This window comes from Dasypus novemcinctus, chromosome 13 (assembly GCF_030445035.2).
Source record: "Dasypus novemcinctus isolate mDasNov1 chromosome 13, mDasNov1.1.hap2, whole genome shotgun sequence".
NCBI classification, from domain to species: Eukaryota; Metazoa; Chordata; class Mammalia; order Cingulata; family Dasypodidae; genus Dasypus; species Dasypus novemcinctus.
In genome coordinates, this window is record NC_080685.1 from 53,973,642 (window position 1) to 54,000,923 (window position 27,282).

General features: G+C 43.8%; 1 protein-coding gene across 1 annotated transcript in view; it reads right to left on the bottom strand.

Moving 5' to 3' along the window:
- The window catches only part of TNR (tenascin R), a 440,066-nt gene that overhangs the window by 71,702 nt on the left and 341,082 nt on the right, over positions 1 to 27,282 (bottom strand). The window contains exons 3-4 of the mRNA XM_058310159.2: positions 10,516 to 11,076; positions 2,905 to 3,381 (exon numbers count right to left, since the gene is read on the bottom strand). Of these exons, the coding sequence (XP_058166142.1) occupies positions 2,905 to 3,381; positions 10,516 to 11,014 (976 nt within the window). The 5' untranslated portion in view covers positions 11,015 to 11,076. The remainder of the gene's footprint in view (positions 1 to 2,904; positions 3,382 to 10,515; positions 11,077 to 27,282) is intronic.

Genomic DNA, 27,282 nt, shown 5'->3' on the forward strand with positions numbered 1-27,282 from the left:
GTTTGGGCCAGCTCACTGCTTGCTCCCACACCAACCACCTTCACCGGGGGCAGATGTGGACAAATGGTTTAATGTGCTTTTCTGTCCCACCTCCAAAACCTAATTTTTAATCATTTGACAGGATTCAGCTTTCATATCAAAAGACTGTATTTCTTTGTATGTGTGCCTGTGAAATGTTTTTCCCCATTCCATTCCACTTGGTGTCCCAAGGAGGATTAAAGAGTCCTAGAAGGTGGTGGGAGACCAGGGCTCTCCTTCTTGCTCCACCATTAATTAGCTCCCTGGCTATGGGAAAATCTGTCTCTCTGCACCGCTGCTTTTATAATTTTTAAAAGCAGAAGCCTGGAGTAGCTTATTTCTAAGGTCTCTTTTAAGTGTTCATATTCATGAATTTTTGGTTTTGTTATCTTTACTTATGCAGACAACAGAGGCAGAAAGGTTGAGATTTTGTCCCATGACATGCTATGTGCAAAAGTCAAGGCTATAGGTTGTTGTTATGGGGGGAGGAGTGGGGTGTGTGGGGTAGGGGGTATATGGGGACCTCATATTTTTTTAACATAACATTAAATAATAAAATAAAGACACAAAAAAAAAAGAGAGAGAAAAAAAAAGGCAAGGTTAGGAGTCAAATATAGTGGCCCTGTAGACACTATTCATTTGAATTCAAGTTTGAGGGACCCGAGAGCCTCACAATGTAATCCACACAGTGGGCAGCTACTTTCATGTTCTTGCCAAGGAGAAAAGAATGACCTATGAAGTACTATTATCTTGCCTCTCCGTGTTTTCACCTTTTTACTCCCTTCCCTTTCCTTTCCTCACTCTTGTAGGTGAGAGGAACCGTAGCTGCAGTGTGTACACCTGCCCAGAAATGTCAAACACATTTTGGATAAATAGACCTCTCTCCTACAGCCTTTTCACGAAGAACACGCAAAGTAACACTTTAGTTAGTGACCCAGATACTTCTCTGGAAGCGACCTGGGGCATTTGGTGTAAAAGGCAGGCTTTACGAGGAGCACCGCCTGCAGTGAGGGGTGGCGCCATGGTTGCCATAGAAACCGAGGGAGATTATGAACCGTTTGGGAACCTGTAAAGTAATGTAGCTGGGCCTGCAGAAGTCTTCCTTAAACAGCACAGAGGTAACGTGTGGGAGGTGACCTGTGCTCCTGGTTCAGACTGGACTTAGTCGTAGATACGCAAACAGGGGCTCAGTTCCGTTGAGTGGGGAGGGTGAATGCTAGTTCAGACCACGATTCTGTTTGCCAAGAGGCCCCGTCCTATAGAAAGGCAGGGCCAAGAACAAGACAGGTATGTCCAGTCCAACAAAGATCGACTCTATGAAGAAACATGTGTCCTGTAGAATACTCATAACACAGTCCTTAGCATCCCCTGGAGGGGGCCGTGGAGGCTTTTGAAACAGTTTCATCCCTGAGTGGAACCAGGGGAATTCTTCAGCCTTGCTTCGCCAGCATCAGCCTACTGACTGTGCATTCAGAAATGATGAGGCTCAGCTTCTGCTTTAACTTCCATTCAGAAAGATTGGTGTAACAGCTATCTGTTACATTTGCTTACTATATTTGTTCACTAAATTTCTAGAAAGAAGGGCTATACGAGATAATTGGACATGGGAAAACTAACTTAAGGGACATAATTTTTTTTTTTTTTTAAACCAAGCAGTACATTATTGTAGTTATTCTTTTAATTATTGTCATTGATGTTTTGGAAGAATTTGAGTTGAAGTCACAGGTGGGAACATTGTCTCTGACCTATCTGCCATGTAGGTGCAAAAGGCGGGTGAAGCTGGCTTCCCAGGATTCCACCCTTCCCCTTAGGTCTGAAGGCTGATAATATAGAAAATTCCTAGAACTGACCAACCAGAAGGTTTAGCGATGTTTCTGCTGTTGTTACTTTTTATTTTAACTCTTCCCAGTGGGCACCCTGGGTGCATTGTTACAAATTGGATCCTAAATGGAAAGGGTCAATTGCTTAACCTGTCCTATTAAAAACACAAATAAATGTATCAGCAGTAGTCACTAATACATTTAGTCAGAAGAGGATGAACGATAGTGAAATGATGAAAATAATCTGGATCTGGTTTTCGGGAGAAAAAAGAGAAACTATCAACAAGTTACTGGTATTTTCCCTCTGCTGGATTTAGATCTTCATTGCAGGGCATCGCCTTTGTGCCAGCTTTTCACAGTGTAGACTACGTATGGGATTGGTTCTGATTTGCTATATAATCATCTGGAACAAAGTGAGTCATATCCTTTTGATATTCAGTGCTTATTGTTAGAATGTTTGTTGGTGCTCAATGCCTTTAATACTTTATTCCTGTTTATATTTAATTCCTTGCCTACAAACACTTTTCTCCATGCAGACATGCAATCGTTTCATAAATTAATTACACCTTGCTGCCTATAAACTCCACGATAACCAGAGTACCCTACGGACTAACTGCCACCTTGTGCAGTAGCCCTGTAGAAGGAGATATCCCTGCAATATAGCAGCAGGCGAGGGAGATAGTTTTGGGCAGGTGGAGCTCTTGAAATCTCTCCGAGTTAGAGAAAGGCTTTACACGAGGGGATCCCATGGCCGGACTCGCCACCTCCCAGGACCTGGGGGAAGGGCAGTGGGATGCTGCCATCACAATTACCACTGCCTTTGTGGTAATGATCTAACTTTCAGCCTGAACTTGACCTTTTCTGGTTTCTGCCCTTTTCTCCCTCTAATCTGCCTTGATGACATAGTGCTTGACTCAAGAAATCAGCTTTCTTGGAAAGCAAATGAGTACAACCCAACTGGGAATTATTTTGCCTCAACTCCCCATTCCCTCCCATCTCTCTCCCCAGCACCAATTAGCTAGCTGGGACACCCTTGCCGATCACCCCGCAGAGTGCCCCTTCCTACCTGCCGAGCAGTCAGGGCCCTGGTAGCCCTCTTCGCAGAAGCAGAGCCCCTCCTGGCAGCGTCCACGCCCGCTGCAGGCATTCAGACACTGCCGCTGGCCACAGTTCTCACCAACATAGCCCTCCTGGCATAAGCAGGTACCATTGGCACATCTGCCCTTCCCCGAGCAGTCCCCAGGGCACCTCAGCTCGCTGCAGTCTTCGCCGGTGTAGGGCTCTTCGCAGACACACTCCCCGTCGACGCAGAGTCCCCGGGAGCTACAGTCTGTGGGACACCGAGGTTCAGAGCAGTCATCCCCGCTGTATTCACTGTCACAGATGCACTGGCCCTCCACGCACACGCCCCGACTTGAGCAGCCCAGGGGACAGTAGGGCTCCGAGCAGTTCTTGCCAAACCAGCCTTCGTTGCAGATGCAGCCACAGGACTCGAGGCTAAAGTTGCCGTGGCCGCTGCAGTGAGGGATATAGTCCAATTGTCCTGGAATGGTCAGGGAGAAGGTCAAAGGGCAGCAGCAGCATCTCCTGTGAAATGTGCATGGGGAAGGGTGGGCAGAGACCTCTACTCACTCTCTGATCAGAATTGTTTTGCTGAGAATTAAGCTTAACAGAATCTGGACCCTAATCAACTTAGTAAGTCTTTTCATCTAACATAGGTTGCCAGTCCCTAGCACAGTGCTGCTGGTAATGATGAACAAGATCTGGTCCCTTGTCCTTCAGAAGCTTGCCTTCAGGGTGTCTTAGGTTGGGTTCCCTGGAAGAAGACTTTAGATGAAGATTTATGTGCAAGTGATTTACTGGAAAGTGCTCCCAGGAAAAACAGGTATGGGCATGGGAGAGATGGAGAAGGAAAGGATTCAGAGCCAGGCTACATTCTCAGACAAAGTGCCATGGAGTGTAATTTGGGTTTAATCCTGCAGGAGGCTCTGGAAACAATGCAGGCCATACCTCATCATGGATTAAAGGCTGTCTCTAGAGGGTTGAAATTTCAAGATCCCTCCATTCTCTCTTCCTGTAGGCCAAGGAGTTTCCACAGCCCAAGGACAACCATCTGACAAAGATGCTATAGCAGTTTGATATTATTTATGAATTAAAAAAAACAGAAGGATTATGTTTGTAAACTCATGTTCCTCTGGGTGTGATACCCTTTGTTGTATTAGATTCAGCTGAGATGGCTTTGATTAAATTATGTTAAAATTAGGGCTTTGATACAACCATGTCAGTAGGTGTGACTGAGGATTGAGTCCTTGCTCCCTTGATGGGCTGATAGAAACACTCACTCAAGAAGACAGACAGGGCAACGGATGTGGCTCAACCAATTGGGCTCTCATCTACTAGATAGGAGGTCCAGGGTTCAATGCCCAGGGCCTCCTGGTGAGCGTGAGCTGGCCCACATGGAGTGCTGGCTCACACGGGAAGGTGGCCCTGCGCAGGCATGCTACCCTGCATGGAAAAGCCACCTCATGCAGAAGTGCCAGCTGACACAGAGACCTGGCACTGCAAGATGATGCAACAAGAGACACAGAGGAGAGAAAATAAGAAGATGTAGTTGTAGCAGTTTGATATAATTGATGAATTCCGAAAAGAAATATTGGATTACACTTGCAATCTGATCTGTACTTGGGCATGACTGAGTTATGATTAGGGTGTCGTGATAAAACGCATGGTGAAGAACAGAGTTGAGGGTTTCTGATGTTGGAGTTTTGATGTTGGAGTTTGATGCTGAAGACTTAAGCTAGAGCCCTGGGAAGTCAGCATGTGGAGGAAAGAGAAACAAGCCCCAGGAAGAAAGGGACCTTGAACCCAGAGAAAAGCAAGCGCCAGGAACACTGGAACCCAGGAAGCCTGAATTCTCACAGACGTTGGCAGCCATCTTGCTCCAAATAGACTTTGGTGAGGAAAGTAACTTATGCTTTATGGCCTGGTATCTGTAAGCTCCTACCCCAAATAAATACTCTTTATAACATCCAGCAGATTCCTGGTATTTTGCATCAGCACCTCTTTGGCTGACTAATACAGTAGCAGAACAGGGAGATGAGGTGGTGTAAGAGAGTAATTGCCTCTGTCCTACTCCAGAAGGTCCCAAGATTGGTTCCCGGAGACTTCTAATGAGAATACAAGCAGATACAGAAGAACACACAGTGAATGGAGAAAGAGAGCAGACAATGGGAGGCATGGGGAGGAGGGGAGAAATAAATAAAAATAAATCATTAAAAGGAAAAAAAAAAGAAGACACAGGTAGAGGAAGAGGTCCACAGATATGGCAGAAGAGAGAAATTTGATCCTGTGGCCTAGGAAGAGAGATGAGCCATTTGCCTGATAGTTTGCAGCTGAGCCTGGAAAGAAACAAGCTCTATGCCAGCCAGTAACTAAGAAAGAGAAAGGCTGAACCCTCATAGAGATCACCTGCCATCTTGCTTTGACATGTGGCAACTGACTTGGATGAGAAAGTACCTCTTATGGCACCTTGAGTTGGGCTCTTTAGAGCCTTGTAAGTGTAAGATTTTACCCAAACAAATACCCTTTATAAAAGCCAACAGATTTCTGCACTTTGCATCAGCAGCCCTTTGGCTGATTAATACAGAATATGCATTAGTACCAGGAGAGTGGGGTGGTTCTTTTGCAATTAACAAAAATGCTGGAAAGGTTTTTTTAAATGGATAAGAAATATTTTTTTGGAGTCATAGTGAGATGCTTGATAGAAAAGACCTAGATTGTTTTGAAGAGAATGTTGATAGGAACGTGAAGCCTAAAGTTTTTTTCTGATAAGTCCTTAGAAAGTGTAGCAGTTTGATATGGTTATGAATTCCAAAAATAGATATTGGATTATACTTGTAATCTGGTCTGTATCTGGGCATGATTAAGTTATGATTAGGGCTTTGACTGGACCACGTCATTAGGGCATTGAGTCCCCACAAAGTCCACAAAGGGGTGGGGACTCAGATAAAATGCATAGCAAAGAACAGAGTTGAAGGTTTCTGATGTTGGAGTTTTGATGTTGGAGTTTGATGCTGAAGCCTTAAGCTGGAGCTCTGGGAAGTAAGCTCACAGAGGGAAGAGAAGCAAGCCCCAGGAAGAGAGGAACACTGAGCCCAGAAAGAAGCAAGCTCTGGGAAGAGGGGAATCCTGAACTCAGAGAGAAAACTGAGGAAGGGAGGAACTCAGGAAGCCTGAACACTCACAGATGTTGGCAGCTGTCTTGCTCCAACATGTGAAAATAGACTTTGGTGAGGGAAGTAACCTATGCTTTATGACCTGGTATCTGTAAACCCCTACCCCAAATATAAATGACCCTTTATAAAAACCAACCAATTTTTTGTATTTTGCACCAGCACCCCTTTGGCTGACAAAATCAGATGGAAGTGATGAAACTATTTTTGTGAACTGGAGGAAAGGTGATCCATGTTTTAAAGTTGCAGAGAAATTAGCAAGATTGACCCCTGATGTTATATGGAACGAAGAAGTTGAAAATGATGAGTCTGGATATTTAGCTGAAGAGCTTTCCAAAGTAAACTTGGATAATGTGATTTGGATTCTCCTTGCAGCTTATAGCAAAATACTAGAGGAAAGAGGTAAGCTGAGAACTGAATTGTTGGTCACAAAGTAACCAGAAACTGATTCCAGTAATTCCAAGCCTCTGTAAATCAAGTCCCCAGATGACAGTGCCCCGTTTGAGGACTTAACTAAGCTTGGAACTTATAAATCAGGATTGAAGATGCAGTTATCTATGAAAGACTTGTGGAAAGTCTTACTGTCTGATGGCTTGGACCCCTGCTTCCTGCATGCTAACCAACAAACTTTTTGTGAGAGCTGAATGAACAAAACCACTGTCAGCCAGGACTAAAAGGGACATGGAAGAGGGGACATCGAAGGGAAAACAACTTTAAGAGGAAAACCATGGAAGCTAAGGTCTGGAATTAAGACATCTCCTTGGGCCAAGGGAGGAATTCCACCCAGGTCTCCAGAGAGGTGCTCCTGCATTTGAAGAGGGTTGATGTTCTAGCCTGCTGTTCAGGGAGAGTTTTGCTGCCCCAGGCTACAGAGAGGATGGAGCACATTCCCCATGGGTTGATGAGAGTGAGGTTGCCACCCCATTGCTCTACTTTGAGAGGGCTGGACCTGCTCCCTACAGATTAGGGAGGGCCAGGTCACCACCTCACTATTCTGAGGAGATTGGACCTGTATGCCAGAGACTAGGGAGAATGTTACCACCACCTCACTGTATTAAGGGGGTTGAGACTCTACTGCAGAGACTAGGTAAAGTGTCACCCCAATGACACTTGGAGGGTCACCCCAATGTTCTTGGAGGCTGAGTTCTGGAGCTTGGTAGCCATCCAGATGCTTACTGAGGGTAGAACCAAGAAAATGGTCTTTGGGCAAGTGTATGGAAAGGGTGGGCCCCCATGAGGACCTAAGGAGAAGAAAACATCATCTTAAGAATAACTCCTGGGAAGCAGACTTGGCCCAGTGGTTAGGGCGTCCATCTACCACATGGGAGGTCTGAGGTTCGAACCCCGGGCCTCCTTGACCCGTGTGGAGTTGGCCATGCACAGTGCTGATGCGCACAAGGAGTACCCTGCCACGCAGGGGTGTCCCCGCGTAGGGGAGCCCCACACACAAGGAGTGAGCCCCCTAAGGAGAGCCGAGCCTCCCAGCGCAAAAGGAAATGCAGCCTGCCCAGGAATGGCACCACACACATGGAGAGCTGACACAACAAGATGATGCAACAAAAAGAAACACAGATTCCGTGCCGCTGACAACAACAGAAGCGGACAAAGAAGAACACACAGCAAATAGACACAGAGAACAGACAACTAGGTGGGAGTGGGGGAGGGGAGAGAAATAAATAAATTAATCTTAAAAAAAAAAAAAAAGAATAACTCTTACTCTTTGAAATCTAATGGAGTATGCCCTGCACATTTTCAGAACTGTTAGGGACTATGACTCATGTTTCCCTCCCAAATTCTCCTTATGGTAATGCAAATGTTTATCCTATGTCTGTCCCTTTGTATATTGGAAGTAGATAAATTGTTTTGAAAGTGTCACAGGTCTACAGCCAGAGGGGACTTTGCCCCAAGACAAACTGTATTTCTATAAACTGATTGTGATGTGATTTTGTACTTAGCATTATTACTGATTTAAGGTGGTTTTTTTAAAAAATATTGTAATGTCTTTTTGGAATTCAGAGGAGGAGTGTAGCAGTTTGATATTATTTATGAATTCCAAAAGCAAAAGGATTATGTTTGTAAATTGGTCTTTTTCTTCTGGGTGTGATACCCTTTGATTGTATTAGATTCAGCTGAGATGTCTTTGATTCAATTAGGTTAAAATTAGGGCTTTGATTCTACCACATCAGTAGTCCCTGTCCTATTGGTGGGCTGCTAGAAACACACACTCACTCAAGAAGACACACAGAAGAAGACACAGGAAGAGAGAGAGACCTCCATAGACACTGTAGAAGAGAGAACTTTGATCCTGCCCTGGGAAGAGAGACAAGCCATTCACCTGATGGTTTGCAGCTGAGCCTGGAAAGAAACAAGCTCTATGCTAGCCTGTAGCTCTCTTGAGAGAGAGGAAAACTGAACCCTTGCAGAGATTGTCTGCCATCTTGCTTCAAATCGTGGGTGAGAAAGTACCCCTTATGGTACCATGAATTGGATTCTTTAGGGCCTTGTAAATGTAAGCTTTTACCTCAAATAAATACCCTTTATAAAAGCCAACAGATTTCTAGTACTTTGCATCAGCACTCCTTTGGTTGACTAATACAGATACCCAGGTTCTGGTTGTGGGGCATGGAAGGAACTCCAAGGATGTAGGCTGGACACCAAGTCTGCTATAAAAGGGAAGTTCACATGTGTTACCCTACTCCCACCTTCTTGCCTTCTAACTCTGCTCATTTATATGTGCTTAGTGCCAGGGTCACTTCAAAGTCTTCCTGGAACCATAGTTTCATTTAGTTACTTTTCTCTGTGGTCCCTTCAGGATTCTATGCATATTTCTGCCCACAATGTAACTATCCTTACCACAATATAACTAAAGGCTTATCTGACTAGCATGAATCAAACAAACTTACTAAACATCCCAAGCTGCATACCTGCTCAGAATCCTTCTCTTCTTTTGGCCCTGAGGATATGAAGTCGAAGTAAGTTATATCCTTGTTTGTTTCTGCCACTTTCACTGACATTGCTTAGCATAGCTCTTCCTTGTAGATTTTTACCATTTCTGCCAGAAATCCTTGTGGGAGGCTGGTAAAAAGCCTACTTATAGAAGCCTCTGTGGCTTCACAAGCAGCAAAGAGTGCCTGTCCACGGAAACCTATGACTTCTTGTTCTCCAGACCCATTAAAAAGATGAACTGACCTGACAGTTCTCACTGTAGGACAGCGGATTGAACAAGTAGACTTCCTTTCCTGTTCTTCAGATGGTTTATTTAAGGATTTTGTTATGCGGAGGAGAAAAAGGTGAGAAAAACCTATGAAATATTTCAGTGCTCAAAAACTGCCCCTAATCTTAGCATCTCAGGATCGACATGTTTGATATCTCTTCTGGATGTGTGGGCCATCCAGATTCTGTTAAAATTTTATCTCTGTCACCTCCTCCTTTCATCCCCATGGAAGCCTTGAGATATTGGGCCCTATAGGAGTGAAAGTTTGAACCCAGGATAGTAAGAAGAATCCTCTTTTCAGTGAAGAATGGAATTGAATGGGTCAAAGATAGATTTTGAATGAGAAAGTTGAAGGCACAAAATGGGACAGACTCAATTTCTGCTCATTGGTAGAGCAGCTGGTACTAGCTCCTGCTTCCATGGGTGCCTACTGGAAACCAGGCCTTCATATACTGAATGGCTGTTCTGTGCTATCACCATTTGTAGGTGGGAAAAGGAAGGCAGCTTGCTTAGGCCACAAAGGTAGTAAGTAGGGGAGCCAAGATTTGAACTCAGGAACTCTGGTTCTGAAGAATTTAATCATTATAGCAGACAGGTAAAGATAATAATTCATAAGTATTATTAATTAGAGGGTAGGTGAGGCTAGAGGTAAATCCCATAAACAGCCTTTTGGGGGGTGGTGGAATAAAGCTCTGTGAGTATGTGTGTGTGTGTTCATGGAGAGAACAGCAGATTACATTTTGCTGGTGAATATGGGGACACGTCCTCTGAGCCCTTAATGACTGTCATTTACACAGATGGGAGAAAGGCTGCAATTGAGTGAACAGAGTGTCTGCATGCTCTAGTCCCTCAGGTTAACATGGGGAGGTATCAATTCAGCAGCCTGGGAAAACCAGAGATGAATGAAGACAGACATGAAATTCCCTGCTTGCCATAGAAGTTGCTCTGCTGAACCGATGTACCATTTCCTGACTCATCCCCCCAAAATCAGGTTAATGCATTTCAAACAGGCTAAGCAGTGCAGAGAATCCCTGAACTGAATCTCCTGGGGAAGGACTGCATTTCGATCTTTGAGACATATTAGCAGAGAGACTACAGTACTCTTTCCCTCCGATCGTGGGAAGATGCTGGATGTCGCGACAAGTGCGCTGCTCGCTCTCATGCTCTCGTGTACTTTCCTTCTCTGCTCAGCCCTCCTTCCCTCCAGGGACCACCAGGCCAGAGACTCTACCTGTGGCAGCACTTTCTTGGCAGCAGTTGGTGTTGCACTGGTCCCGCAGCACCGACACCTCCCTCTCCAGCATCTCGATCCGGCTCAGCAGCTCCTGCAGGACTTGGGCTGAGCCGGCACATGGGCAGGCCTTTTTGGGGAGGTTGATCTTGTGAGTGAAGGTCACTTGGTTCTCGTGGTCTGAGGTCTGGCCAGTGTACTCTGCCAAAGTCTCGTCTTCGTCACTCACCTCCTGCTCGGCAGAGGCCTCCAGCCCCGAGGAGCAGAGGCTGTCCAGGGGCACGTTAATGTTGTACACGTGGTTAAAGACCAGGGGCTGTTCTTTGCTGGATGTGCTGTAGTTGGCAACACCTCCTTCGTCCTCCACCGCCTGTCCCTGAACCCTCTCCGTGGTGACCTCCAGCTGACACTCAGAGGGCTTGAGCATGGCACCCAGAAGGATCAGGTTGACGCCAAGCAGCATATTCTTCAGCACACCTGTTTCCCCGTCCGCCCCCATACTCTCCGCCAAGCCCTGGGTTCAAGACCAGCCTGCAGCTCGCGGCATGGAGTTGTGGAGATCTGCAAGAGAAATCAAGGAACAAGAGAGCCTCTGAGACCTGCACCTTGGGCTCTGCACCATCCTACAGAGCTAAAAACAGGTGACTGAGGGTTTCAGAGGGAGGTAGGAAAGGGACATGGGTGCCAGGGGACATAAAAGCCAAGGGCTTTGTCCCCTAGAGGGATTGTCAGAGCTTCTGCAGGCCGCTGGGTTATCCCAACAGCTTACCTGGAACACGAGTCTGGCCCCCATGGTGGGCAAATGGTTCCAGCCAACATAATACTTGCATCTTCCTGGGAGCTCTGTGGAGAACTCAGAGCTTCCTTTTACTTCTGGTTGAGAATTAGGATGAAGGGGACCAAGGGACAATAGGTATATCCTCACATTTCCCCAGATATTTATTATGAAGGGGTCCTGCCAGCCACTTCAGAATAATTTATTCATAAAATCCTCTCAGCTCATTCATCCACTCTATTCAGGTTGACTTTAGAATAACCAACCAGGCAGATAATATGGTTCCAGGTAATTGTGATTGTTAATAATCTTTGTGTACATTTGTGATTATCTGGAACTGTGCGAGAGCTGAACTTTCTTTTCATCTTCTCATTAGTACAGTCCCAGTGCTCTGTGACCACAGGGTGCCTTTCTTCCAAGGTCCTGTTTAAATTGCTAAAATAATGAATCAGGTCCCCTGCTGGTTACCTAGTCACCATGAACCACAGAGCACAGTTAATTCACAAGAATGCAAATCAGTTTTTTGGAAATTGTATTCCTTTTCTATTCCCTATGTAAAAGGGAAAAGAGGCTTACAAATGTTCGTTCTAAAAGCAGTATTAGAGCTACTAAGAAGATTAAGGACTAAGGGACCAAGTGAAAGTAACTGAGATCCGTGAAGAAGGTAACAGATGCCAGTGAAGACTTACGAAATGTGTACTGTGTACAGGGATTTGCTGCGCACCTCACATCTGATCTTATTTGTCCGCAGAACAGTCCTGTGACTGGGCTCCTTGCCCCCATGCTATAACTGAGGACATTCTTCCTAGGAGGGTTAAGATTTGAATCCAAGCCTATCTGACTCCAAATCCTGTGTTCTTAGCTGTTGGGCTCGATGGTTCATATTTTTACTTGTCTCTGATGGAAATTGTATAAACTTTAGGATCTTCCCAGGAATACTGAGGGTAGAAAATTTTACTAGGGCCACATCCAGCATCACCTCCTCCATGAAGCATTCTTGTCGCATCTTTTCCCTTCTGTCTCCTCATCTACACCTTCCCTTGCAAGGCTAGGTGAATCCCCTACTCTTCCTTGAGCCTCCCAGTTACAATATTTACCATACTCAAACATAGGGCTCAGTTTGCCTGTTTCACTTACCTGGACTGCTAATCTGATTTAGCTCAGACCATCTGCAGCATGTGACTGTGTGCCTAGAACAGTGAAAGTGCCCAATAAATGGCTGTTGAATGACTGATGGGTAGATGGGATGGGAGGAAGAATAAATAGATGGATTAACAGACACACACTCAGTGTGCAAAAGGTTGAGTCACTCACAAACTTGTTTAACCCCTCTCCATTATCCTCAAGTTCTTCACTGGTCTCTTTAATGTCTTTCAACTTCTTTTCAACTACAAAATGCCTCAAGATTGATTTTACTAGGAGTAAACCCATATCAGTGACTAGTAGAAAAATCATGTCTTTTTACCTGCCCTTTATATTTTGTGATGAATTATAATCTGCCCTTGTTTCCAATAAGAAGAGGAAGCAGAGCAGACCTTTTGAGACCATGGACTCTGGAGTCAGGCTGCCTGAATCTGAACCTCAGCTCCTTTCTTTTCTAGCTATGGGCACCTCACTTAACCACTCCCAGCCCTCAGTTCCCATCTACAAAGTAGAGATAATAATGGCACCTACCTTATAGGGCTGCATTTATAATTGAGTTATTCTCTGCATAATTACATATTACCTAGCATTTACTGAAATAAACAAATATGGTTTGAAGACAAGTAGACTAATTGTTCCCCTTCTGAAGGACTGCCCAAAATCTCTGGGACATCCATCTGTAGATAGTAGGAAAGACCAAACCTTGGCATACCTTTGTCTAAAGAAGGGTGAGGTTCTCAGAGTGGGAGGAGGCAATCTATTGGTCACATCAGATAAAATAAATCAACCTTAGTATAGATGTAGTGACATATCTGAACAAAATTGTCTCATAACTGTCAGCTCTTTCCAAGACCTCTCTAATCTGAGGTTCTACTTGCCTTCCTATTTTTAGGGACTCTAGGCATTGCTTCCTCAGAGTACTGCTGCTATTGCTGTCATTGAAACCTTTTTCCAGAAATGGCTCTGTGATCCTGGAATGCCTTAGCTTCTTCTCTAACTTAACTTAGGTTTCTTTGTATGGTCCATGCTTTGGATCATATTTGGATCATATGCTGAACAACTCTTTTCTTCTGGGAATTGCAAAAATAATTAGTATGCAACACACGTAACACTTAACATAGGTTGTTGCACACAATAGGCACTCAATGAATAAGTCATAGAAATTCTATTCAAGAGTCGGGGTGAGGGGAGGGAGAGAAGACAGAGTAAATAAATAACCACAAATAATTACATATAATGTGATATTTAATATATAATAATATAATACACATTTGTGTGTGTGTGTGTGTATGTCAGGAAATGGTAACTACCATGGAGAAAAACAAACAAATATAAGACAGAGGGAGAATTAAGAGCGGGGGGGGGGGGTCATGTGATGTTTTATAGAGCATGGTCTGGGGAGGCTTCTCTGTTAAGGTGACTTCTTTGCAGAGACCTGACCCAAGTGAGGTAGTGAGCCAAGCAGATGGCTGAGGAGACACATCCCAGACACAGGAACAGTGTAGGCTCTGCGTTTGAATCACCATGTGCCTAGGGCCTGGAGAATGAGGAGCAGGTGTTGAAAGATGAGATCAGAAAAATGAGAGCCACATTGTGTATGACTTTGCAAACCACTGTCAGGACTTTGAATATGTATATGATCACTGTCCTCAAATGCATCCACATTGCAAATATTTATTATGACCTAGTGTACCATTCTTGAGAAACTCTCTTGCAGAAGAGTTGGAAATGTAAGTAAATAGGAACAAGACAATATGATGACTACCATGACTAACAAATGCACAAAATACACTCAGAGGTCTGAAAGTGATATAAGCAACTCTGCCTGGGTTAGCAGGGGACTGTGAGGGAATTGAATAACCATCTGTGCCATTTGCCAAGTGTTTCCGTCCTGACTTTCCAGGCACATGGTAGAAATAGTTTCTGGTCCCTGGGTGGTTGGGTGAGACTGTGTCACTAGTTCTGGCCAGTGAATTGTAGAGGAAGGGATGGGTGTCACTTCCTGGCTGGTGCATTTCATTGCTGATAGATTTTCCAGAGCTTTCTCTCCACCCCACCCCAAAGATGATTGGCAAAGTCCAAGATGGTGACTGCTCTGACACCCTGGATCTCTGAGCGACCAGTGAAGAGTTTCCCTGATGACCTACAATGGACATGCATGTGAGAAAGAAATAATCCTTTAATTTTTGAAGCACAGATTTTTGGGATTTCTTTTTCTTCACAGGATACCCTACTCCATCAGGAGATACTACTGAAATTTATTTTAATGGATTGCTCTTTTGATGGAGAAGGCAGAAGTTCATTCTGCACAGAAGAAAATACATTTGCAAAAACTCTGACATGCACAAGGACATGGTTCATTCAGTGAACGCAGGCAGCTGTCAAATACCAAGGGATTGAAATTTTTTCTTATGACAAAAGGTCCTGGGAAGGCGGTTTGTACCAAATGGGGGGATTTACAGGGAAATAAAGTTTTGGCTCTATACATGGAATAACTTTTCTAATAGAGCTATACAACTGCAGGCTGGGTTGCTATGAAAGATAGTGAGTTCCGGTTCACTATTCAGTGGGAATCCTAAAGAGGGGTTTCCTCATATCAGATGAGAGATTGGAAGAAAATGAACTTTAAGGTCTTCTCTTTCCTGAGAATACCCCAATATAATATCAATGGCTAGTATTTATTGGACCCTTATCAAGTACTTTCCTTGCATTATTTAATTTATCCCTATAAGCTGGTGACAGTCAAGACATAACAACTAGATCTTTCTGACCATAGTCTGAGCTCTTAACTGCTGTTTTTCAGCCAACTTTATTTAGTAGTCACATAACATTGTCATGAACAGACTTAGAGCTTTTACAAATCAACACTCTCATCCCCCAGGTTCAGAGTTACCACTCTCTGACAGTGGTGACTTTTAGCTTAATCTTTTCTCCACCAAGTCAGGCTACTCCCAGGCAAATTGCTTTCAGCCTGGCCCCTTGAGGGAAGGCTGGTATGATGGCTCGTCACTTAAAAGTGCCCAGCCCCCTTTCTGTCTGAAATAATCAGAAGCCATTCTAAACCTTGATCCTAGGGGAACTGGGAAACATTTGCTAAACCTGCCCTTTCCTGGGATTCCCTGCTGAGCCAGGAATCACAGAAAACCTTGGCCTGCAGGGGCCTCCCTCTGGCCTCATTTGCTTCTCTGAGCTCCCTCTGGTATGTCCCCACCTGGGTCAGTGAGGAGTGGCTGCCAGTCACCAGATGTTAGGTGTGCCACAGATCTCTCTGCTTCTCTCTTGTGTCTCCACTACTGTTTGGCTTATGGTTGCTTTTCTGGGGAACAGAGAGAGAGAGAGAGGCACAAATGGCATGATGGGTTCTATTTTTCTCACTTCATCTGAAGCTTGCTGAAGGAGGAAGAGAAATTAAACTAATAATTATTAAATGTCTATCTAATAAATGTGCCCTTATTAGTTTTTCTAAATTCATGTCATTTAGTAATTCTCTCAAAGTGGCTTTCTTTCATGTGCCCTGAAAGCCTCTTTTTCTGGCTTCATTCTCCACCTCCACCTGCAGGTGGTCTGCTTCTTTGTCGCTTCTGCAGGTGGTCTCCTTCTTTGGTCCTTCTCAGTGATGCTGGTGTGGACCGATGAGCCCTGGTAGGTTTTTGTAATTGCCCATGAAGATGGTCCAGCTGAATCCCACAGGGGGCCAGGAGTGCAGCATTTAGTATGTGGGATATCCCTTAGAAGGCAGCCACCTGCTCTGAGACATCTTGTATCTTTGCTATAAGGTGGATGCTGCCCCTCTAGGCCAGATGCAAAAACCTCTGTCCCAAAGGAGACTTGATGCTCAGACCTTAGGAGGTATGAGGGGACTGGCAAAGCCTCCTTTCTTTCCCTCACTGTCTCCCCATCTCTCAGATGAGTCATTAGATTAAAGCTGGTAAGACCCCAGGACTAGAACCAAAATGGGCCAACGAGAGAGAGAACGTGGTGGTGAAAGAGAGGAAATGCAAGAAAGGAAGGAAAGTGGGAAAATAAAATGGAGAAGAAAAAAAAATGGAAGAGAGCCAAGTTGGTGAAGGAAATAGACAAGAGTTCCACAGGTAAAGTGAGAAAACATAAACGTGAGCTATAGATAATATAACCAGTGTCCAATGATACACTGACAGGTCTGGCAAGACAGATAGCTAATGACCCTACAAATGAGAGTACAAGAGAGTTGCAGTGATTCTATAGATTGATACTCAAGAAATCCGTGTGGTTCCATTGATTCATTTCCTCCACTCTAGGATCCTTATCAATATAATTATCATGGTCAGCAACAGAGGTGTCTCCGGGTAATTTGTAAGAGGAGGATAACAGGATTGTCCTCAAGGCTGATTTAGTGCCTTGTTAATGAGATGCTGGTTCTGCTCCAGGGAGGTCTGGGAAGAGGTTTGTGTCATGGGTCACCCCAGCTTGGCTGAAGCTCTGGTGCCCACCTGAAGTTGTTCTTAAGTGGCTTTTTTATCCCTTTCCCCTTTCATATGCCCTTTCCTGGCCTTATTTCTTCATGCTGAAGAGGTTTCCTGAGGTTATAGAAAAATATTCTGTGAGCCATCTCTTTTCACAGACATAGAGAAGGAAAAAGAAAATCCGTCTCAAGAGGGCTGGGGTTAAGGGTGGGAGGAAGGACTTGGAGAAGGTAAGGAAGAGAAAGAGAAATCGCTGAAGTCAGAAACCATGCCTTTGTTTTTTACCTCTTCCCCCACCCGCAGAGTAAGAGAGGGGATGGAATTGATGACCATGGGGCAGGGGGACTGCAGGAAAAAAAAATAGGGGGAGGCAGAGGAGAAAAAATGAGCATGGAGGTTGTTGGGCAGGTAGGGAGAGGTGATCTCCAGAGGGTCGGTGCCCAGTGTTCTGTTTAGAGTTTGAGCTTCTAGCTGCCAACCTCAGTCCCAACTCTGTCCCTAGGGGTGATTTATAAACCAGAATGATATCAGTGGAAAATGACACGCTTTTTTAGATTTTTTTTTTTTTTTTGGTCAGAATTAGCTTAAAAATAGTTTCCTCCCTGCCTTTGGGATGCTCTGTCACTTGGAGAAAGAGGGTAATTATGAAAGACGAGGGTGTAATGTAATTACAGCCGGCCCCATTGTGTCAGTGGAGGCAGCGTGAGGGCTGCTGGGACAATTGAGAGGCTGCTCGTCTCATTCAGACTGGGCCTTTATTGGGTCTGTCAGATTTCTGAAAAGAACCTGAGGGCAGAAAGCTCCCACAGACAGGAGGCCACGGCTGGCCCAGAGCTGTCAGGAAGGAGCGAGGAGTGGCATGGCTAGATGTGCGAGGCCACACTAAGCTGTTGCTTCCCACCAGGCCTGGCCACCCAAAGCCCCTGTGCTACATGCACTTCCCTCAGGTGGGCATCTGTAGGAACGGGCTTGGGTTCTAAGCCTCCAGGATCCACATTCATTCCTGGGCACGTGTGACCAGCCCAGTAGGTGGGTGGCTTTGGGTCAGCGTGGATTAGAGAAACCACAGTGGCCGGGAAGTGGACTTGCTTCTGGTCTTGTCCTCTGACTCTGTCCTGTGCTACTTATGAGGACTCCAATTGACCTGATCTCTCAAAGAAACTCTGTGTTCATCTGAAAAACGGGTTTTGAACATCAATTAAATGAACGACACCAAGAGGGTCGTCAAATCTGAAGATTGGAAGAAGCGTGAGGTTTTCTGAATTTGAAATCCCACTTAGCAATGTAAGCGGCAAGGCTGGGTGCATTCTGCGCTGGGATTTCTACTTCCCACTGGGTAGCTATGGCTGATGGAAAGTCTGCCTTCCTGTTTACTTCGGCTCTAAAATTTTATGATGCTTGATTTAGGCTTCCCCTGATTTTTGGTAAATAGAAAGCCCATTAAGGTGAGAATGTATCCACCTTACAGACTCCACAGAGTTTCTAATATTTGGAGAGCATTTAAAAAAAATATGACCCCATTTAATTCTCACAATTGGTGAGGTTATTCCCATTTTACAGACTTAAAGTATGGGAATTATTTGCCGAAGTACACACAGTAAATTAGTGCCAAGATAAGTCCTGAATTATATTTCCAGATTCTCAGTGCAGTACTAGAAGCTACAGCCTGCCTCTATGCAGCCTCCTCAAAGGATAGCTGTCTCTTTTCTTTGGAAGCAGGAAATTAATTTCTACCACTTTGGTTAAAATTTTTTCTAATAGGCTGACCTTTTCCTACCACTCATGTCTGTTTTTCATCTGTGTTTCTTGAGCTTGGAGAACAGCATGTCTCCATATCAGTTTGATTATTTTTCTTAAAGAGTCATTGTATTACCTTTCATCTTTCCCTTCTTCACATTTACTAAAACTGCAAAGAAAGTTCTCTTGCAAGAAAGTTTGCCAGCCAGACTGTAGCCCAAATCGAGGGTTTCTTTACTTACTGCCCAGGATGCCTCCTCAGAACAATTGGAGGAATGGGTTCACTATATGGCATGATCTCTGCCCTCATTGGGCTTATATTCTAGTGGAAAAGACTAAACATGAAACTGAAGAGCAAGACTAAACTGAAGATCACTGATTTCAAATTTAATTTAATAGGTGCTCCTAAAGGTGAACATAGAACAGCATGAGAGAAATGGCCAAGAAGCCTTCCTGAAGAGGAGGTGTCTGAGTCCAGATGGAGTGTGGTGTGGAAATGTGGATAAGAGTTTTGGGGGATGGATAGGGAGAAGGGGCAAAGGGTATGGCATAAGCAGCATTAGCTGGAGCCCTAAGATCCAATGCCAGGAAGTTCTGCCTCTGCAGGGATCATCCTTGGTCTTCATGATGGCTTAAATTCAATTAAAACTAGATTTTGAAAAGAATAGTCCATGCTCCATGTGTGCCTGCAAGATAAGGGAGCTGGTCATGTATCAGCAACGCTCCCAGGGTTTATTGCCTGCAGACCAGTGGGTGCAGGAGGCCAACTCGGGACCATACCCACTTACAAAATATGGGTTCGGAACTTTTAATTAGTTAAAACTGTAAATGTGGGCATTGATTTCTGGGATATTGAAACCCTTTAAAGAAAAACAAACTTAGGAGTAGATAGCTTTAAAAATTATACTCGCCCACATCCAGAATACCAGATAATTTATCTGATACTAAAATACCTAATGACAGATTCAAATATCAAATTCATGCTGTTTCCAATTATATGACATAACTAAATTGGAGCTGATCCTTCCAGCAAGAACTGAATAACTTCTTCCTTATTGGATATCCATTAATTTTTTTTTAAGTGCCAGCTTGTATGTTGGAGGTGGCAATTTATAAAATTTCAGCTCTAGTGATCTAAATGAGTTATTTACTTCATTGTGTAAATTAAGTCTTTTAGTGCATGAAATAGCACCACCCTGACCCAAAGGCTTATAAGCGGGTGAATTATATCTTCTAGTGCATGAACTAACAGAATTATTTTCTAACAAACTTGAGGAAGATCTGAGAGGACTGGTATATGGAGCACAACTTGCTTAATTAAATTCAGTTTCTTGCTGAGTGCATGCCAGGAACTGGGCTAGGTTCCATTCAAGTGTTGGAGGTGGAATAGAGAAGCCACAGGTAATTCCTGTACAACTGGGAAAAGACAGGTATTCACATAACAAGAATAAATAGCCGACCAAGATACATTTCGTATCAGAGATATGGAGAGAGTCTTCTGGAGCTCAGTAGAAAGGAAGCATTTCAAGTACAAGACTCAGAAAGTTAGAGAGAAAAGATGGCCTTTGAGCTGAGCCTTGAAAGATGAGAACTATTTTGAAAGGAGGAGGCAGGGGGAATTAGGAGTGGGTAAGAAGCAGTAAAGGAGGGAAATCAAGACATGCAGAGAGAGGGCGCAGTTCTGGAAGTTGTGGGGTATGGGGTATTTGTGCGTGTCCCAGGATGAAGGTTAGTAAGAAGATGTCAGAGAGCCTTGATTGATATATTCAGGAATTTGGTCTGTATTCTGTGGGCTTGTTGAGCCATCAATGTTATTTAAATGGGGTATGATGATTAAGAAATCTTTGACATATACAGTTAGAATTGGCCCTAAAAATTAATTTCAACCTGAAAAACTCAAAATATTTTTTTCTTTCAATTTTTTTTTCTTGTCCTTTAGCTTATTGTGCAGTTATTTAGTGAGCAAGGCTCAGATTAGCCTTCTTCAATGCCTTAAGGAGTGGTTTTTCAATGTACATAATTTCTTCAATTCCTTTTCTTTCACTCTCTTTCTTGACAAAATGCATTTTGGTCTCCATTAAGTTATACTGCATCACCTTTGTTCATTATTGTTAGAAGAGGCTCCAATATAATTCAAATGTTGTTTTATTAACTGCTAAATCCAGGATACGTATTGTAAAGTATTGGACTTTTAAATGTTTTCAACCTGAAAAAAAGACAAGAATTGATCGTTTAGCTACAGGCAGCTGCCGTTCTGACAAATTAAGAATACAGATGATACTGATGAGGCTCTGGATGTAGCTGGGCTACTGAGGCATTTATAAGTTAAACATATTTTGAGGGCTCCCAAAGTCCACGTGTACACCTTGCAAAGAAAGCCCACTAAAGGGATGCAGAATGTCTTGGGTGGTTTGGGACTTATTCTTGAAATAACTTGTGTTTAGTACCTGATTTCTCTTTTACTGAAGTTTTCCTTCCTCCTCAACTTGCATGGTATCCCATTTCTGGCCCGACTCCCCCTGCCTGCACCCAGTGGGTTGGAACTCTTCCAATTGCTCCTCAGCTCCTCTCCCCACCTTCTCCTCCCTATCTCTTTCTTTGGAGGCCTGCTTGCCCTGAACAGCTTCCTGTTCAGCCAAAGGTGAGCCCCAGCAGGAGATCAGCAGCAGAGAGGAGAGTGAGGTTGTGGCTTCCTCCTGTGAGGTGGCCAGGAGCTACCTGTGTCCCTCAGCTGAGGGGCTGCTCCTTTCGAGGTGACTTTTTCTACATGAGCAACTCTTTCTCAAGGTTCTTGTAAACTCTCTGTCCAATCCCCTCACCTCCTTTGGGGCTTAAGGATGGTAATGACTCAGCATCTACAAATCCCATGATTCTTGCATTATCCATTGTGGTTCCCTTACATCCTTACACACACCCTTTTAAATAGGTCCTTTTTAAATATACTCTCCTCATATTATCCTGATTTGTATTTGTCTTCTTTTACAGTTGGGACTCTGAAAGACATGCACACCATCCACTCTACACTTGTCCCTGATAATGGAGAAACTGGCAGCCCCAGTGAGGTTGGTCCTACTGCCCCAATAATCTGTTCTTGCTGACTCAGGGCAACCTACTCATTCAAATCAGGAGCCCCATCAGCAGCAGGTGGAGCATCCCCCTCCCAATTTTAGGATTCTGCTCTATGGGAATGGGAGGTGGAGTCCTGATGCCAGCTAAGTCTCCTGCCAGTCAGGAGCAGGGGCACGGCCTCAAGTGAAGTCTGGCCCCTCCCATTGCCTCCATGCTCTGAAGGACCCTGCAGCTGAGCTGGGGAGTCACCACACATGGCCTCGTGCTTTCTGGGTGGTTGGGGCTGGACTCTGGCTCCTGGGAAGCCAAGGGGAGAAGTGTGCCTGAGTCCTGTAGCTTTTGGGAGGTTTATTATTATTATTATTTTTATTTTATTTATTGTCTTTTTAATTAAAGGTAAATAGATCATACAAAATGTTAGGTTTAAAAACATAAGAGGTTCCGATATGTCTTTTGGGAGGTTTTGAGTTTGGGATAATTATAAAAATCAAAGTAAATTTTGCAGCAGTTCTGATCCAAGGACCATTTTAGATATCTTGGTTGGTCAAGGTAGACCCCCATTTTGTTTGAGGGCTGTCAAATTCTATTAATTCAATCAAATTCTCCATCATAATGGTATTAAGTACTCAATTTATTAAGTGTTAAATAGGTGCATAACAGAGTAACATATCATCTCATTTCATTCACACAACAATCCTATGAGGCATATTAACTTCCTTTAGAAAGGAAAAACTTGAAGCTCAGAGAGGTTAAGAGGAGGGATAGGAAAGTATATGGCTGACTCCAAAGTTTGTACTTCTTTCATTAGCCCACTGACCCACATGAAGATGTTACTGGATGTTATTTGATGGCTCCCAAGACATACTTTAGAATTATTAACTGTCTCATCCATCCATCCACCCACACATTCCATGAGTATTTTCCATATGTTGGGCCCAGTGCTGGACCCTGGGAGCACAGGAAGGAATAAAATAGACAGTCTCAACCTTAGGAATGGTGGCACTTTATAGTAAATATTTAAATATGGTCAATTTTGAATCTTACCCAGTGAGAAGAGTCCACAAAGACCATTTTTTTCCCACTCACCAGGATCAAATAGACCCTGCTCTAAGCCTGTTCAACTGAGATTCCCAGGCAAGCAGAGAAGTTTTTCTTTGCTGAATTTACCATACTTCATTCTGGGAGCCCTCCTCTGGGTCCAGTGCCCTCACTGACTGACCCAGGGCTGTCCAGTGTTTGTCTCTGCAGGTACCCACAGGGACCTGGCCTCCTGGGAAGGGCTGTTTATCCCAGATGTTTCCTCTTACTCCTGACTCTGCTTGAAATTTAGCTGTGCTCTGCGCCTCATTCCCTCAATTGTCAAATGCCAAAGTTATACAAGATACAGTATTGGCAATAAATTAATGCCATCTGAAAACCTATTTGGAAACAGGTAGGCATAAATAACAGTGACATTTCCATTTTAACAACAGCCTTCAACTAACCTAACAGGGGACATGGTTCAGTATAGCTTCATGCTATAGCAGAGAATAAGATTCATCGCCTGTAAAAGGTTTCACCATTTTTTTCTCACATTGATCTTTCTACCTTTCCCCTTTTAAAAAAAGCACTAAAATGAGCCAGAGCAACTGTACAACCAGGCAATATTTTTCCAGGTGCTTTTATAAACACAATCTCAGTTCATTCTTACAGCAAATCTGTCAGGGATGTAAGGTGGGCCTATTGCCCCATTTTACAGATGAGTAAGCTGAAGAGCATTCCTATGAATAAGAGCCCTAAAGCAGAGACTATGACATCAAAATTTTCTTTTCTTTCTTTTTTTGGGGGGTGGGGGAGGGGAGGTAATCTATGCTACCTCTGAGAAATTTATAGTGTAAAATGGAATCTAACTCACATCTTCTTTGGTTTGTTTTCTTTGCAGGGAGACTGGAAAATCAGTGACTTAAAATAAGTAAAGACATAAGATTTATTTATTTTTCTTTATTTCTCAGCAGAAATGCATCCTCTAAAAAATAAAAATAAAAATTTAGGAAAAACAACCAGCCTTCTAATTTCTTCATTCTCTGGCCATATATAGGTGTTTTTTTTGTTTCTTGTTTTTAATTTTTTATTGTCTTTTTTTTCATGATACATAGATCACACAAAATGTTACGTTAAAAAATATAAGAGGTTCCCATATACCCCACTCTCCCCACCATTCCTTCCATATCTACATTCCTTCCATATCTACAACTTCTTTCATCAGTGTGGCACATTCATTGCATTTGATGAATATATTTTGGAGCACTCTACACCAAATGGATTATAGTTTACATGGTAGTTGATACTCTACCCAATCCACTCAGTGGATGCAGGATATATAATGCCTTGCATCTGTCCCTGCAATATCATTCAGGACAACTCCAAGTCCTGAAAATGCCCTCATATCACACCGCTTCTTCCCTCTCCCTGCCCTCAGCAACTCCTGTGGCCACTGTCTCCACATCAATGATAAAATTTCTTTCATTGCTACAGTCACAATAATTCTACAGTAGAATACCAGTAAGTCCACTCTAATCCATATTTTATTCCTCCATCCTGCAGACCCAAGGATGGCAATGTCCACTCTACCTCTAAATTGAGAGGGGACTTAGATCCCACATGGCTGGTGCATATCTAGGTGTTTTAATGAGCAAGCTAGCTGTGGGTGGGTGGAGAGTGGACCTCACCAATATTGCAGGGCTGGATGTGGGAAGGGGTCAGAGGAGAGTGATTAGAGAAATCCAGGCTGGTCAGTGCAGAGGGGAAACCTTCCCTGTTCTCTCTGAAGATTTACTTACCAACTCTTCTATTTGAATATTGGAGGACTGTGCCCGAGAGATTGTCAGATTTCCCTAGCAACAACTACAAAACTTGATCCTTTCTTTGGAATTCTTAATAGGTAACCCTATCTCTTTGCTCCTACTTTGCATTATCAGACAGGATACCTGCATAAAAATCATTATAAAAGTGTTCCCCCCTACTGAGCAAGACACCAGCTTGAGTAACTTAATTGAAAGCCCAAACCAGGTGAGATACTTCCCAAAATGGCTCTGGTAATTTTTCATGCCTTATCCAACAAGGTGCTGCATTTGAAGATAATTATGAGGTAAGCAGTGACACATCCTTTGACTGCTCTGGAATATTATACCTTAATTATTCTAGACCCACGGTCAGGTCTAGAATGATCCAAGCTTTTGATCTGCAGGATGAGTCCACAGTATTAAAACAACAATGATTATTTACCACCTTTTTTCCAAAATAAAAATATCTTTGGGCTTTTGCTAGAAGACTGAAGACATGGAATTGGTAGATGGGTTTTCTCAATCCTGCTGTATTTGATTAGGAGCAGCCCCATCAGACTAAACTGATCAGATGTAACTACTGGCCCCAGAATTTGCATATTCTGCCCATTGTGATGCATGTGGGGCTGTACATGGAGGAAAGGAAGGCCTTTCTTTGACTGATATTAACATGCATCAGGAACAGGCCAGGCACTCTTAAAGGGTCTTATGATTAACTCATTCAACCGTCACAGCAACCATACAGACTACTTTTATTATATCCATTTCATAGATGAGGAAATTGAGGCACAGAGTGGTTAAGTGACTTGTCTAAAGTCACAAAGCCTTGAAACAAAGAAACCAAGATTCAAACTTCAGCAGCCTGCCTCTAAAATCTTCTTTGTCAAGGAATATATCTAGTACTTAGTGAAGCCTTCCCAAGAGATGGAATTTGTGACAATGATCTCCTCCTCACCCCCTCTGATTTCCAGCAGAACTTGGAACCTGTTATTACATTTATCAGAGTTGTTTGTTTCCTCCTTAAACTGAGGGTCCTGGGAAGGCAAGAGCTATAATCCAGGCCAGAGCTGGAAGCCTAGAAAGTTCTCTCCCTCTCTTATACACACACACACACACACACACATACACACATACGTATATGTGTGTATGTATGTATGTGTATGTATATATAAAATTTTTAATGGAAGAAATACAAGGAGAGAAAGAAAAAATGAGTGATTAAAGGCATTCTTAACTATTTAGGTGCTCTGCATAGTCCTATGAATTGGTCTTTCCTGCTTCCAAAGTTTCTGAAATTTCCCTCTTGGCAGTGTTATCCAGGAGTGTGTAGGGTGAGCCTGAGGCGGACACACTGTCCTGCCAGCCATCAGCCCAGTTTATTGTTCGGGCAATAAAAGTCCTGCCTTCCCTCTCCAGCCTCTCTAGCTGATATGCCAGAATTACAGTCTTCCCCCCTCACTTTTCTTTTGATTACTGCTGCTTGTCACATTGTTTCTTATTATTGACCTTGGTACCTGTCAGCCAGTCCACACCCCCTAATTGTCTTTACCGGCAGCATGTCCATCTTCCTTGAAAACATGAGTTGCTCTGATTACTCAGCCCCTGTCAGGCTCTCATAGATTTATTCGATTCTTCCCAGAAATGAAGAGGTAGGTGATCTGTGGCCTTTTTTGCCCTTGGGCTTGGTGGAGGCTGCTGGCTGGGAGCTGGGTCACAGAAGGCACACTCCATGGGGACCACCTCAGGGAGGTTTGAGAGAGATGGACTCACTTGGTGGGCAAGGCACTGGCCCCGGAGACACCATATCTGGCTGTGTGTCCCAGCACTTCTGTTCAATGACTCAGTTTCCTTATCCACAAAGCAGGAATTACTTATCATGAGAATCAAGCATGTGTGAAGTAACACATGACTGATGGGAAGGTATTACTATTGTTATATCAAAAGGGGAAGAAACAAATGGTCTCCCTTTCTCCATGGTTCAGAAGCTCATTATGGGACAGCCATGAAATTATCTTTCCTCCTCAAACTTCCCTCAGCTCCAGCATTAGAGGGGGCACAAAGGAGATGGTGAGCCATCGCTGGGTGCTAATTCAGCCAACAGCTGAATTGAGCAGAACTCAGATGGCTATGCGGGACAAATTCCACGGTGGTTTTGGTGATCCATCTTCTTGACCCACGAGTAAATATAAGGACAATTATCCCATGCAGATGATCACAACTCCCCAGTGGGGGTTAATTAGAATGGAAACCTGGAACTCAATCCCCTGGAACCACAAAGATTCCTAAATTATTCCTTGGTTTCTCCTGGACTGTGTTTGGTCCCTGAAACTACTCCGAGAAGCCAGAAAGCAAGGACCTCAGGGGCTGAAGCTACTCATCTGGCTATAGTCACTGGACATGAGGTTTAAGGCAAGCATCAGGGTCCAAAGTCAAGGCAGGGCTGCCCTGAGCTGGACTGGAACATGAAGCTGGGCAAGACTGAGATGGATGAGGCCATGTCTCACGGTGTAACCAGGGTCCAGTGAAACTTCACCGAGCTGGCTTACAGCCACTAGAGTCAGAACGAAGAGAAGAGGGAGCCCACCAACTAGAGCCAGAATTCAAATCCAATGTGTCCCAGGGTTAAAGTGGCTGCGTGTCAGTCAGACTATCAACCTTTATGAGTTAGGATACCTGCATCAGTAGCCTAAAACTAAACAAGTCTCTATGTTGAAAATATCTTGTTGGCTTTTTCCTCACTGGAAAAAATAATACATATTCATTACAAAATAACCAAACA